The sequence below is a fragment of the Podarcis melisellensis genome, assembly GCF_964234715.1.
Source record: "Podarcis melisellensis genome assembly, chromosome: 2".
Taxonomy (NCBI): domain Eukaryota; kingdom Metazoa; phylum Chordata; class Lepidosauria; order Squamata; family Lacertidae; genus Podarcis; species Podarcis melisellensis.
In genome coordinates, this window is record NC_138529.1 from 5,889,973 (window position 1) to 5,904,171 (window position 14,199).

The window sequence follows — 14,199 nt, forward strand, 5'->3', positions numbered from 1 at the left end:
CAGAAACTCAGCCAGTCCTTCCCATGTGGGCTCCTTGACACATGTCTTGTGGCCTGGCCTGGCTCTCCTGGACCCTTTCTGATGCATCAGGGAAGAGATGCAGATCCAGAGGATCATTTTACACAGAAAAACCTGCCAATTGTCAGAACCATAATGTCTAGACCAGCCTTTCTCAACGTTGGATTCCAAACATATTTTGTTGGACTACAAATCTCATCATCCCTAGCTAGCAGGGCCAGTGGTCAGGGATGATGGGAGTTGTCATCCAGCAGCATATGGGGGCCCAAGAGAAAGGCTGGTCTAGACTAAATAACACATACCCTTTGGTAAAGTAACCCTCTGGTGCCTTTGTATGATTTCACTAGATTTCCGCCTCCTTCTGGCTAGGGGGAATGGGACTTGCTTGCACAAAAAAGTGTGTGGGCAGTATATAAAAATTGAAGCATATCCACAAAGCACGCAATGCTGTTTGTTTTGTGGCAAGACCTAGCAGAGTAGCATAGCAGCAGGACAAAAAGGCAGTACTGAGGGAATGGGGGCTTTTTAAATCCACTTTTCTTATCCAAGCTCTGTAAATAATTAAATCTCCCAGAGGCGAGCTGTGGTGTAATAGTTTGGAAATTCCAAGGTAAGACTATCTAGGAGGAGTGGAAGAAATATGTATATAGTATGTATGTATGTATGTATGTATGTATGTATGTAATTATAGATCCCCTATACCTTCCATTGCATATGGGTGTCTAAATAAACAATGTAGTCACAGTAAGTGGGGAGGGGGACATAAAGCATCTGAACAGCATAATAATAAGCAAGAACCAAAATCAATCACAATTTAAATTTTCATAAAGCCCTCCCACATCTAAACAGGTTCATAGTAAGGTGCTTAAAGATGTAACCTGCCAGCTTTCATGGGGTAGAGAGTTCCATAGCCTAGGTGCCCCTGATGATAAGGCCTTGTCATGATGTTTGGAAAACAAAAATAGGGTTGGGAGGGTGATTGTAGTAGGGGGCCCTTCCATATTCAGGTCTGTGCAGATTTACTTGGGATTAAGGCACACTGGAGTTGGGTTTGCAAGTAAGAATGCATAGGATTTGGTTGCTGTTGAGTTGGTTGAGTATGGAAACAGAATAGGTGGACAGTGAGGTGTGTGCTGCATGGGTTAGATGGAATGGGCATTTCCTATAAGCCTCTGGTGTTCCTAGGTAGCCCTTGACCTCTCTTTTCTCTCCCCTTCTAGGGCAAGCCTTATGTCTTTGATCGTGTCTTCCCACCCAACACTACCCAGGATCAGGTGTACCATGCCTGTGCCATGCAGATTGTCAAAGGTTAGTCTGGGAATTGGTAGAATGGTGGGCATTTAGTAGGAGTTGTATAAAGGGGCAGGAAGGGTGAGGCAGAAAGCCAACTGGGGAAATAAATGAGTCCTCTTTCTTTCTCTTGCAGATGTGCTGGCTGGGTACAATGGCACCATCTTTGCTTATGGGCAGACATCCTCGGGAAAGACTCACACCATGGAGGTGAAAAGGCATATAATATAATATAAGGCATGGAAAAAACTAGGTCATAGCTAGGAAGCTACTGACAAAAAGGCCCTGTCATAAGTTCAAGAAGCAAAAGTGGAATGGGGTGAGGAACCTGTGGCCCTCAAAATGGTGTTGGACTTCAACCCTCATCAGTCTCAGCTGGCATGGAGTTATGGGCATTGTAGTCCTGGGGTTGCAGTACATTAACGACATCTCAAGAGACACAGGTTCCCTACCCCAGTGGTAGGGGATGCTTGCCACCTTACCACCTGGAGATGGGACTATTTATCCCCTAAAAGCTAAAGCTTAGCTCTAAAACATTTGAGGAGATCCGTTTGGCTCATTCCTGATGTTTCTGTTCCTCCAGGGTAAGCTGCATGACCCCCAGCTGATGGGAATCATCCCTCGCATTGCCCAGGACATCTTCAACCACATCTACTCTATGGATGAGAACCTGGAATTCCACATTAAGGTCAGAGGCATACGGAATAGCAGTGGGGCCAGGGGTATGGGCAACAGTGGTGGGTACTGGGAACAAAGGATCTGTATTTGCAATGGGTGGGATGCTCAAATGAGATGGTTGGAAAGGCACATCTTGGTCAGGGAGTCAGATCCTCTGGTTCAAGGACCTCAGCTGGTGAACATGGAGGGAACGTGGAGGGAAAGTTCAATAATATTTCTTGGGCATGAGCTACCCAGACAAAACTAGTGCAGAGGATCCAGAAGCTTTACAGGAACCATAGCTCAGTGGAAGAGCACATGGTTTCCATGAAGAAAGTCCCAAATCTGATCCCTGGCATTTTCAGTAAAAAAACTAAGAAATAAAAATCAGGTAATGGGAAATATTCTCTGCCTGAGATGATGGAAGGAGCCACTTCCAGTCAGAGCAGACAATGCTGAGCTAGACAGGAAAATACTCCGGCCTGGTATAAGGCAACTTCCCATGTTCCCATAGGCAGCAGTGACATGGGACAGGTGCTTTGGGGTCCTAGGACCAGAAGGATTTGGGTCTTATAGGGTCCTGCAAATCAGCTAGCAGAAGGTTAGTCTCCACTCCTTTCCCCCTCTGGAGCAGGGAGCCAAGGCCTGACACAAAGCAGTCCAGGGAAGAAGAAGGGCTTATTCACACTGGTCTGTGCTTAAAAGCTCTGTGTCCATGTGTGTGATTTATTTCTTTTAGTTTTCCCCTTGAAAATCCACGTTGTAGTGCTCAATTGGAGTAAATACCAATTTGGGTTTTCCATGGGTGACTGTTTGCTCTGATTCAGCTTTAAAGAACAGGTTTTCATGGGGAAAGTCCTGGAGCAACAACAACCACAAAAGCAGGGTTGCTTGGACATGGAGCTTTAAAGCATGGACCTTTTTCTGGAGAGAGTGGGGCAAAAGGAAGTGTGGATAAGCCCTCAGTTCCACTGTTGTATTTAAAGAGGCTATAAAGGTCAGGACTGAACAAAGGGGCCAGTCCTCAACCACAGGGCTCAGGCTCCCCCTCTGTTTTCTCAAGGAATTGTTGGCAGTTTCATCCACACCCTCCATGTAATGCATATGGCATCCCCCAAAGAATCCTGGGAACTGTAATTTGTTAAGGATGCTGGGAATTGCAGTTCCGTGAGGGGTAAACTACAACTCCCTGGATCCTTTGGGGGAAGTCATGACTTCTCAGAAGCGGCATAAATATGCTTTAGATTAGATGTATGGTGTAGAAGTGTGATCAGAGTGTATTACTTATTCTCACTTTGAGCACAGTGGTTCTCAGAAAGGTATGTGTTCACAAGGATGATAACTGAGGGAAAATTGAGGGCCCCCACATCTTTATGTCTGTTCTATTTAATTGCTCTCTCTCCCCATCCCAGGTTTCCTACTTTGAAATCTACTTGGACAAAATCCGTGATCTGTTAGATGGTGAGTTACCATCAGGGATGTTGAGGGGAAATGGTACGAACAGGGCATTGAAAGAGTAAAGGAGAAGGGCTTGATAGGAAATAGTGACATGGGGGGGGATTTTGTCAGGGGCGCTGGCCCTGGTGCAGGACTGAAGTGAAATGTATGCTCCTGGATCAACTGTGCCCTCTCTGAATTATCTCCCCCCCTTGCCCATAGTGACCAAGACCAATCTTTCCGTTCACGAGGACAAGAACCGGGTGCCATTTGTGAAGGTGAGATTCTTGGGAAAGTGTCACACAGGGCACACTCCTGGCCGGAATGGAAGGGAGAGAGCACTAGTGGCCTGAGTGTTGGGTCTAGCCCGTGGTTACCTCAGGGGTGCATTTTCAAGCTTTGAATGGGGAGGCAGGGTTTACAGTAAGATTCAAAGGCTTGTGCTTGGATACATCCAAGTTTAAGTTAACAAAAAGGCAGTTTGTTTTGAAAGCAGTTACTGTGCTGGTCATTAAAAAAAAATCTCATAATAACTAGAGGTGTAGATACGTTTGTATAATTACCATGGTCTAACCATTTTGTGGGGTAGAAAAGCAATCCCCACAATTTTCTCCCTTCCTCAGTGGAACCTTTGTGTATATCCTAAGGCCTCCTGCCCCAACTTGTGCCTTACAGGTAGTGATGAACTCCCAGCTCCCATCATCCCTTGCCATTGGCCACGCTGGCTGGGTCTGATGGACATTATTATCCTAAAAAATGCAGAAGGGCACTAGTTTAGGGAAACCTACCCTAGGGCATCTGTCTACGGCCAGAAGACAGGGGCAGCTGCCCAGGTTGAGCTGCATGAGGCATGGTGGTGGTGGTGGCAGCCTGGATTAAAAAAACGAGAGATGAGGTCAACATCACCATATATACTACGACAAATGCCCTTTTCTTCTTCCCCCCTCAGGGCTGCACTGAGCGCTTTGTCTCGAGCCCTGAAGAAATCCTGGATGTCATTGACGAGGGGAAATCTAACCGTCATGTGGCTGTTACCAGTGAGTTCTGAGAAATAAAAACGGGCCGGAGGGATTATGATGGTGTGGTTGGGTGAATGGGGAGCTCTGAACTAGCTCAGTACAACTTGTTTGTTTTAATCAAACCCCTCAGTGGTGTCTGCCATGGCAGGCTGGCTGCGTGCGGCTTGGTGGGTTGCAAGTCGTTACAGGCGTGGTCTGTATCCCAGGAAACACTGGGATAGTACTATGCTTATGCTAAGGGAAGGCCTGAGTGAGGTGGCCTCAGGTTTCAAGCAGAGAGAGCTACTCCTAATAGATTCTCACGCTTTAATAAATGAAAGCCACATTCACAGCATACATTTAAGACACCATGATGCCACTTTAAACAGCCATGGCTTCCCCCCAAAGAATCCTGGGGGCTGGAGTTTATTAAGGCTGCTGCGTGTTCTTAGGAGATCCCTATATTCCCCTCACAGGAAGGGAATTATCTGTGAAGAGGAACTGAAAAATCTAGTTCTGGGAGGGGAGCAGAGGTCTCCTAACAAACCTCCACACAGCAGACTGCAGCAACCTGAATTCTTTGGAGTAAGCCATGAAGGTTTAACGAGGTATCACGATGCTTTAAATATCAGGTGTGAACACAGCCTTGGGGTTGACAAGCAACAAGGCTTGAGCCTTGTTAAACCTTTGATAGCATCTACACTTAAAAGTTGTGGGGCCTTCCAGACATCCTTTTTATTGTGAGTTCATGATTATTTTTCCTCAGAATGCTATTGGGGTGGTCAAATGTGATCCCTTTTTCAATACTGTTGGTGCAGGAATGGCTTTTGAACCCTTTTAAATCTGTGACGTGGAAATACCCTTTCTGCTCCAGTGTGTCTCAAACACAGGAAAATAAAAATTACCATGAATTAAATATGACTTCTCTATTTACTTATTTACTTTTTTAAAAATTGAGCCTGGTCATGGAAATGAAAGGTGTCAAATTTGAAATGTCTGAGATGTGGAGCCTGAGATATAGACAGTATTGTTTATTCATTCACTTCTGACATATATATCTTGCCTTTCCTCAAAGGAGTGAACACGTCTCTCTCCACAATTTTCCCCTCACAACAATCCTGTGATGTAGTTTAGGCTGAGCAAAATTGATTAGTCTGAGGTCACCCAGCAAGCTTTGACAGTTAGTCTGAGGTCACCCAGCAAGCTTTATGACAGTTAGTCTGAGGTCACCAGCAAGCTTTATGACAGAGTGCTGATGTGAACCTGGGTCTTCCCAGTGCTAGCCTGCCACCCTAACCTCTGGGCCACATTGGCTCTCAGTCAGAAGTGATGGATGATAGCTCAGTCAGTGGTGCATGAGACTCTTAATCTAAGGTTTGTGGGTCCAAGCCCCAAACTGGGCAAAAGATTCCTGCATTTCAGGGGGTTGGACTTGATGACCCTCATGGTCTCTTCCAACTCTACAATTCCATGATTCTATATGGAAAGGGTGGAGGTTCCCATCATGGACTTTGGGTTAAAGAGGGCCAGTGAGCTAGACTGTGATAGGTAAGTAAGATACCAGGGAGCCGTGGTAGCAATGGGGCTTCTGTGTAGCATCAGTGCTTTGGGAAGGTGTGTTCTGGCTTCTGTGAATCGCAGCCAAGTCTTAACAGAGACTCTAATTCAACTGTGAAGTCATAAACAACAATCTTGCTGCACCCTAGAGGCAGTGTGTGGTGTTGCTTCCAAGCATGCCTAAGTCACAAAACATGGACCTGCTATTACACAAACAGCATAGAATGTGATAACATTCTTCCTGGGCTTACAGTTTCAGCCGCGAGTCTGCCTGACTGAATATTCCCTCGTTTATCAAATAAACCCTTTATTTTTCTTAGAAAAATAAGATAAGTGTTCTAATACAGCCTCACATTTTCCGTTTTCTGAGCACAGTAATTCCATCCTCGCCCCAGCCTTTGGGAAGTAAGAAATATCTAAGGAAAATGTTTATGCATTTGTATGTGTGAGTTCCAGGCCACACACAATACCCCCTTTATCCAGAGAGTTGGGCAAGACATCATCAGGCCATTGTTGCTCATACTGTGCCTGCAGTGGTTCACAGTTGGAGGCAAAGTGCCTCTTAATACCAGTTGCTGAGAACTGCAAGTGAGGAGCATGGCTGATGCACTCAGGCCTTGCTGTGGGCTTCCCACAGGCATCTGGTTGTCTGTTGCCAGAACAGTGTGCTGGACTATGGTGAGCCATTGACCTGATTCATCACGGCTCCCTCATGTTCATTTCATTCTTCTCTCTGGTCAAATGGCTCTTTGAGTGGCTTTTTCCTAATGCATTGACATTTGTCCAGAGACCACAGTGAAAAAGACACAAGTGTGTGTACAAACAATTGGGTTAATAACACCCCTATTCTGCCTGTGCAACTATTTAATTGAATACCACCCTAGGCCTAGATAGGCATCGAGTTGAGGTATTTTTTTTCCAGTGCAGGAAATCCCTGCTCAGAATTTCCCTATAGGGAACCGGCTTGGTTCTAGCACTCCCATGTTCTCACTGTTTTGCCCCTGCAGACATGAATGAACACAGTTCCCGCAGCCACAGCATCTTCCTCATCAACATCAAGCAGGAGAACATGGAGACTGAACAGAAACTGAGTGGAAAGCTTTACCTGGTGGATCTGGCTGGCAGTGAGAAGGTGCTGGAGTTTTTTCAAGGGGGTTTAGCTGCCAAGTGTCCCTGGCCCAGTTGTGGAGTCAGGGAAGGTCTAATTTCTCCCATAAACAAAAGATTTAGCTGTCCCATGTTGGAAATCTATACAGATCCCAGCAATGCCTGAAATAATTATCTTCAACACAGTAATCAAGCTTCTCTTTTTTTCCTGGCAGGTCAGCAAGACTGGAGCTGAGGGAGCTGTCTTGGATGAGGCCAAGAATATCAACAAGTCCCTGTCAGCGCTTGGCAATGTCATCTCTGCTCTGGCTGAGGGCACGGTGAGCACTGGCTCCTTGGGAGACAATAGCTTTGCACTATAGTGGTACCTCTGGTTACGTACTTAATTCATTCCGGAGGTCCGTTCTTAACCTGAAACTGTTCTTAACCTGAAGCACCACTTTAGCTAATGGGGCCTCCTGCTGCCGCCGTGCCGCCAAAGCACAATTTCTGTTCTCATACTGAAGCAAAGTTCTTAACCCAAGGTACTATTTCTGGGTTAGTGGAGTCTGTAACCTGAAGCGTATGTAACCTGAAGCGTATATAACCCAAGGTACCACTGTACTTAGACTGGAACACCAAATACATGAAGCTGTTGTGTCTGAGCATGTTCAGCCAGCCTTAAATAGAACAAACTAGAGCAACATACAACCAGCAATGCTCAGCAAGGCAGGGCAGCGGTGCTTACCTGACCTCCTGTTACCTGCCTCACTGTGTCGTCCTGGGAGGTATGAAGCGGTGGAGAGTTTGGTGAGGTGCAAATGCGTCTGTCGGAGTGCCAGATTGGCCTCACCAGCCTGTTTGCACCATGCTGACCTTGCCACCACCTCTTCCCTCCTCCTCTCCCTACCAGTACACTGCAAGGACTTGGATAACAGGATGTAAGCTAAGCCACCTCGTGGACCACTGCTGCACACATCCTGTAAGCTCTCCACAAGAGACTTGTATATCCTGCAAGCTGCTATTAGAGCTCTGAGAGGTTCCCACAGAGGTAAGTGTATAAATGTGGAGGCAAATGTGTTGTATTCAGGCGCAAGAAAAGAACAGTGGGCAGTCTCCTTAACTACAGCCCAGCTTTCAGGTACCCACTTAGACCAGGATAAACCCTGCTGCAGGCTTGTGTTGGGAGGTCTGTCAGAGAGCTGTATATAACCTAGTAAGTAAGTAAGTAAGTAAGTAAGTAAGTAAGTAAATAAAGTCACTTTAGGCTAAGTATATAGCCTAAATTTAGTAGTCAAAGTTCAACAGACAAAGCAGCAAAACTAGTTAAAATCCAGAATCCACAAGGTGTTATATCATCTGTATTATTATCTGAAGGTAATTGGAAACATAACCAATATACAAGTGGATGTTATCTTGAATTGTCTCTCAGCAGCAAAAATGTTGGTACCATGATATTTGAAGAGAGCACATATGCTTTCCGTTAACTGGAAAACAGCAAGAATGTGAAAATTAATTGATTATGCAAGGTTTCAAGAGGGAATGTTCTCTACCATGGATTCATGGCAAAGGCAGCAGTTGCTTGTGAGATTCAGGGTATAGAGGTTCTACAGCTGCGGGGAGTTCACCCTTAGGATATGTTTTCTATTAAAAAAACCCAAATAAATTAAATTCTGCAAACCTTTGATTCTCCCAAACCTGTCTTGTGTATGGATTGTGCCATTTGGCTATATGGACTGGCACTTTGAAATCACTATGAATATACAATCCTAGAATTGTAGAATTGGAAGGAACCCAAGAGTCATTCAGTCCAACCTCATGCAGTGCAGGAATCTTAACTAAGCATCCATGACAGATGGACCTCTTTTTGCTTAAAAACCTCCATAACAATGATTACTGGTCAACAACTATAATGAACTAACAGCTTCATACTTGATGTTGTTTGGGTATCCGAAGAAACCAAAACGAAAATTGCCATTTTGAAACCAATGGTTAAAATCAGTGCAGTTTTGAAAGGTTCGGTCTGGCATCTTGATTTAAAATGGTTCCCAATTGTATACAAACATAGATGAAAACCTGCTGTTTTATATTAGGAACCATCGTGCAAACTTTGCTTTACAATATCTTAAGAGGTTTATTCAAATGCATATTGACTAAACAAAAAAGCAACTTTCCAAAATATATACTAGATTAACTACCATATTGGCCCGAATATAAGTCATTCTTTTGGTTGAGAAATATCCAAATTTTTATGGATAAATTTATATTCAGTAGTAGATTGATTCCAAAATGACTTAGGTAAAATGAATTTTCCTTCCCCCTTCTAAGAGGGTGCCATGGATTGTTTTGGGGTGTCTGGTGGCCAGTTTTGCCAGTGCATGAATACCAGTAAGTTAAATGTGCCTGCTTCATATTGTCTTTTGCAGAAGAGCTATGTGCCCTACCGGGACAGCAAGATGACTCGCATCCTCCAGGATTCCCTTGGTGGAAACTGCCGCACGACCATGTTCATCTGCTGCTCACCTTCCAGCTACAATGATGCCGAGACCAAATCTACACTCATGTTTGGACAGAGGTAACTACCCAGCCACATCCTACTCCTTTCATTGAGTTCTGTTGCAGGGAAAGACAAAAAAGGAATGTTGCTGGAAAAGTTGCAAGTCTTAGAAACACACACAGTTTTTCTTCAGGCACAGGGAATTTAAGAGCAAAAGATTGGGGGAAAGTAGATTTTTACCTGGCAAGGCAAAATTCCTAATCACTTGGAATATATGGGGTATGCACTATAGCTGGAAATTTATCTAACAATAATTCCTTCTCTTCAGGGAGCCCTGTATCTCTGTGAAGGGTATTTGGCATCCCTAACACAATTGTCTGCGTAAAGGATCTTACGCTTAGTTCTGCCCCACTGCAGGGCCAAGACAATCAAGAATACAGCATCGGTGAATCTGGAACTGACGGCTGAGCAGTGGAAGAAGAAGTTTGAGAAGGAGAAGGAGAAGAACAAGGTCCTGAAGGAGACAATTGCCAAGCTGGAGGCTGAGCTGGGGCGCTGGCGCAATGGTGAGCAGGAAATCTGCAGGCTGTGTTTGGATTGCAGTTCAATCTACTTCTGTTGCATCTTTTTAAGAAGGCATGGGACTTTCTTTGTTATAATGCTTTTTATTAGTTTTCTTACATTTTACAAATTGTTCCATTTCTTACTAACAAATAAAACACACACACACACACAAAATTGAAGAAAGTAGGAAAATAATAAAAAAGGAAGAACATACCGTATTTTTCACCCTATAGGATGCACTTTTCCCCCTCCAAAAATGAAGGGGAAATGTGTGTGCATCCTATGGGGCAAATGCAGGCTTCAGAAAGCTCTGCACAACCCTCGGGAGACCGGCACGACTTCACGTAGGTCTCCCGAGGGTTGCGCAGAGCTGCCTGCAGTCCCGGGCTTCGCGCAGCTCTGTGCAACCCTAGGGAGCCCGGCGCGAAGTCGCGTCGGTCTCCCAAGGGTTGCACAGAGCTGCCTGCATTCCGAAGCCTGGGGCGCGCTGAAGAGCACGGCCGGGCTTCGCGCAGCTCTCCGCAAGCCTGGGGAGACCGGCGTGACTTCCGCTGGGCTCCCTAGGCTTGCGGATAGCAGGCTGTTCTCAGGGCTGGGGTCAGGGGAAGCTCGGGCTTCCCCCGCACCAGCCCCGCGCTTGGGGGGAAATATTTTTTTTCTTTATTCCCCCCCCCCAAAAAAAACCAACTAGGTGCGTCCTATGGGGCGGTGCGCCCTATGGGGCGAAAAATACGGTACGTACATCCATGAGTTCTTAAAAGAAAACTTATGCCACCGTATTCTGAATTTCCAATTACTTAGCTTTCCCAATAGATGTCTTCCAATAGATGTCTGTCTTATCTTTTTGTTAATCTGCTTCTTTGGTCATTTCCCCATTTCCTCTGTTATCTATATGCTATACTAATAATCTGTTTTGTAATTTGTGAAATTTAATCAAAGCATGTCCAGGTTTTTATTTGGAGACAATTTTTTTTAAAAAATATTCTTTATAAGTTTCCCACTCCTTTTTGAACTTTTGTTTCGGCTGTCTCTTAACTATCTCTATCATTTTTGTCAGTTCCAGATAATCAAATAATTTATCCTACCACTCCTCTTTTGTTGGTACTGATTCTCCTTTTCATTTTTTGGCAATCACTATTATTGTTGCTGTTGTAGAATATAGAAATATTCTCCTTTTTTCATCTGGAATATCTGAATCTAAAATGCCCAAGAGGAAGGCTGCTGGTTTCTTTATAAAAGTTTGCTTAAACATTTTTTTTAATTCCTCATAAATAGTATTCCAGAAATTCTTAATTTTTTTACAGCCCCACCACATATGAAGCAATGTCCCTTCTGCCTCTTTACAACTCCAGCAAGTATTAGATCTCATTTTATACATTTTGGCCAGTTTGCTGGGAGTTAATTACCTATAGAACATCTTCAAGAAATTTTCCTTTAGGGGATAACAGGCCGTAAATTTCCATTCTTTATTCCATAATCTTTCCCATGCTGATGATTGGATATTCTTGCCAAAATCTTTTGTCCACTTAATCATTACTTCTTTCACCTCTTCGTCTTTCACCTCCCACTCTAAAAGAAGCTTGTATATTCTAGATATTACTCGTTTCTTATTTTGTATTAATTCTTTATCTAATTTTGATTCTTCTGTTGCAAAACCATTTTTCCTGTCTATCTTAAAAACCTCATTTAATTGGTAATATTGTAGCCAGTCCGTTAGGTGATGTCTGATTTCTTCGAATTTTTTCACTTACAATTGATTATCTTCTTCTAATAGGTCTTTGTACATGGCTCAGTTTGTTTCCATATTTTTTCTTTTCTCTGCAATGGCCTCCAGAGGGCATAGACAACCGGGAATTTTTGGTTCCGATACATCTTTATACTTCTCCAATAACTTATATAGTGACTTCCTTATGATATGATTCAGGAACCCTCTATGAATTTTACCTTTTTCATATCTCAGACAGGTATGCCACCCAAAGCGATTATCGAAACCTTCCAAATCTAGTAAACCTGAGTTCTGCAATGTCATCCATTATTTTAGCCAACATAAGCAAGCCAATTCGTAATAAAGTTTCAGGTCTTTCAAGGGACACATCGTCATCCACATCCACCCATGTATTCGGAGTGGGAGGTGTCCTCTGGCACAGGTGGGCTTGTTCTTGTTGAAAGTTTTCCCTTTGGGAAACTACCCCACCTTCTTTTAAAATGCTACAATAATAATTGCACATCTTCCCATCATAGCAGCCATCACACAGACCAAAACTGTGGTGGTGGAGAAACACTTGTAGCAAGAATTATGACCACATCTGCATCTGGAGACAATCACAGCTGATCTTTGCTCCCAAAACATAGTACAACGTTCCACACAAGCAATTTGTTACAGCACTACTAACAGTATAACATTTTAGATTCACTGTAAAATAGGTGATATTGATTACTAGAACACATATCAGTTGATATTGTTTAAGTTGAAATAAATAAACTAGAGTCATATATGATAGGACTTTTCAGGGCACTTGGGTATTAATACAAAATATAACCACCTTCCAATTCTTCAAAGTGCCAAAGGCAGGAAATGGCAAACAGGTTTCTTAGGATAGGAGTGGCCAATGTTGTGGGGTGGCACTGCGGAGCTGCCCTCATGACAGCATCCAAATAATGGGTTGCTGCTTATCTAAATCATGTGGGGATGGGACACAGTGGTTTTTTTTATTATTTTAATTGCTTTTTTAAAACAATCCTCCCAGGTGAGAATGTCCCAGAAACAGAGCAGCTGAGTGATGATGAGAAGGTGATGCCTGATACCTGTGATGAGATGCCTATGAATGATAACAACTCCTCCATTGTCATCCGGATCTCAGATGAGGAGCGGCACAAGTATGAGGAGGAAATCCGCAAACTCTACAAGCAACTTGATGACAAGGTCTGAGGCCTCCCCTCCTTCCTTTATGCTGTTCAGCCTCCCCTCCCCCTCGGCTCGCTTGGATGCTTGAAATTCTACCCTCATCTCAGACCCTGAACCTTTCTCTCCATGCCTGGTATCTTTGTGGCAGAGCACGTGGTGGCTACCACCACTGATATGTTTGTTTCCTCTCCATCCAGGATGATGAAATCAATCAGCAGAGCCAACTGATGGAGAAGCTCAAGCAGCAGATGCTGGACCAAGAGGAGGTGAGCAGTGCTGTATGTGTTTGTTTACAAGAGTTTGCTTCTATGTTGACATGTATGTGCATGCAAGGTGGTGTGAACTTTGTCTCTCTCATTGCTATGTTCTTTCTATTGAGTATATCATCTTTATACTTGCATGCTGCATTCATATCTGACCCTTCCTTCAAGGAACTTAAGGTGCCCCTTCCTATTTTGCCTTCACAAGAACCCTGTGAGGTAGCTTAGGCTGGGGGATTTGAACTCTGGTATTCCAGTCCAATATGCTAACCACTACCCCATGTCAGCTTGCATGCATTCTCATTCTGGTGATCACACACAGGGCCCCCGGACGCTTGACGGTCTATTAACCCTGTGCCGCCACTGCGATTGCTTTTTCCACTGCCACCACCCCGTATCTCACTGGGACACATGGAGTCCAGTCAGTTGTTAACATAAACAAATAATCAAGTTTACTTTTAAATGCAGGAACAAGCTTATGGTTTCAGTTAATTTTTCTCTTGTCAGTTTCTTATTCTTAGTTCCTAACAACTCCAAACTGATTATTCCATCTATCTGACTCCACCTAACAATTCCTCTCACTCTCTCACAATACAACTCTACCAACTCACACCTAAACCTCCCTCTTCCTTCTTCAACTCCCACACCTCAACTTACTTTCAAAACCTCCCACTCTAACTTTTACTCTCCCCTCGCATTCTCACTGGCCAATCATATCACACCCATTTTAACCCTTTCCTTACGATCCACCCTAGGAGGCAAACGCCACACTCATGCTGACTCTCTTTCTCTTCATCTTCGGGCTCATCCACACGTACCGTTGCTCCACATTTCTAGGCACCTGTCTGAGAACACATATTTTTTTTGCCCTGGAGCTTTCTCCTCAAATTCTCACTCTTTACCACTGAATCAGAGCAAATGACGATCCAT

At 44.1% G+C, this 14,199-nt stretch overlaps 1 protein-coding gene across 3 annotated transcripts in view; it reads left to right on the plus strand.

The window, feature by feature from the left end:
• Window positions 1-14,199, plus strand: part of KIF5A (kinesin family member 5A) — a 55,389-nt gene that overhangs the window by 20,267 nt on the left and 20,923 nt on the right. For all 3 annotated transcript variants that reach the window (XM_081900710.1, XM_081900712.1, XM_081900711.1), the window contains exons 2-13: window positions 1,239-1,326; window positions 1,445-1,518; window positions 1,892-1,996; window positions 3,378-3,426; window positions 3,625-3,680; window positions 4,352-4,439; window positions 6,965-7,089; window positions 7,280-7,384; window positions 9,470-9,618; window positions 9,958-10,106; window positions 12,852-13,027; window positions 13,207-13,275. In XM_081900710.1, the coding sequence (XP_081756836.1) occupies window positions 1,239-1,326; window positions 1,445-1,518; window positions 1,892-1,996; window positions 3,378-3,426; window positions 3,625-3,680; window positions 4,352-4,439; window positions 6,965-7,089; window positions 7,280-7,384; window positions 9,470-9,618; window positions 9,958-10,106; window positions 12,852-13,027; window positions 13,207-13,275 (1,233 nt within the window). The remainder of the gene's footprint in view (window positions 1-1,238; window positions 1,327-1,444; window positions 1,519-1,891; window positions 1,997-3,377; window positions 3,427-3,624; window positions 3,681-4,351; window positions 4,440-6,964; window positions 7,090-7,279; window positions 7,385-9,469; window positions 9,619-9,957; window positions 10,107-12,851; window positions 13,028-13,206; window positions 13,276-14,199) is intronic.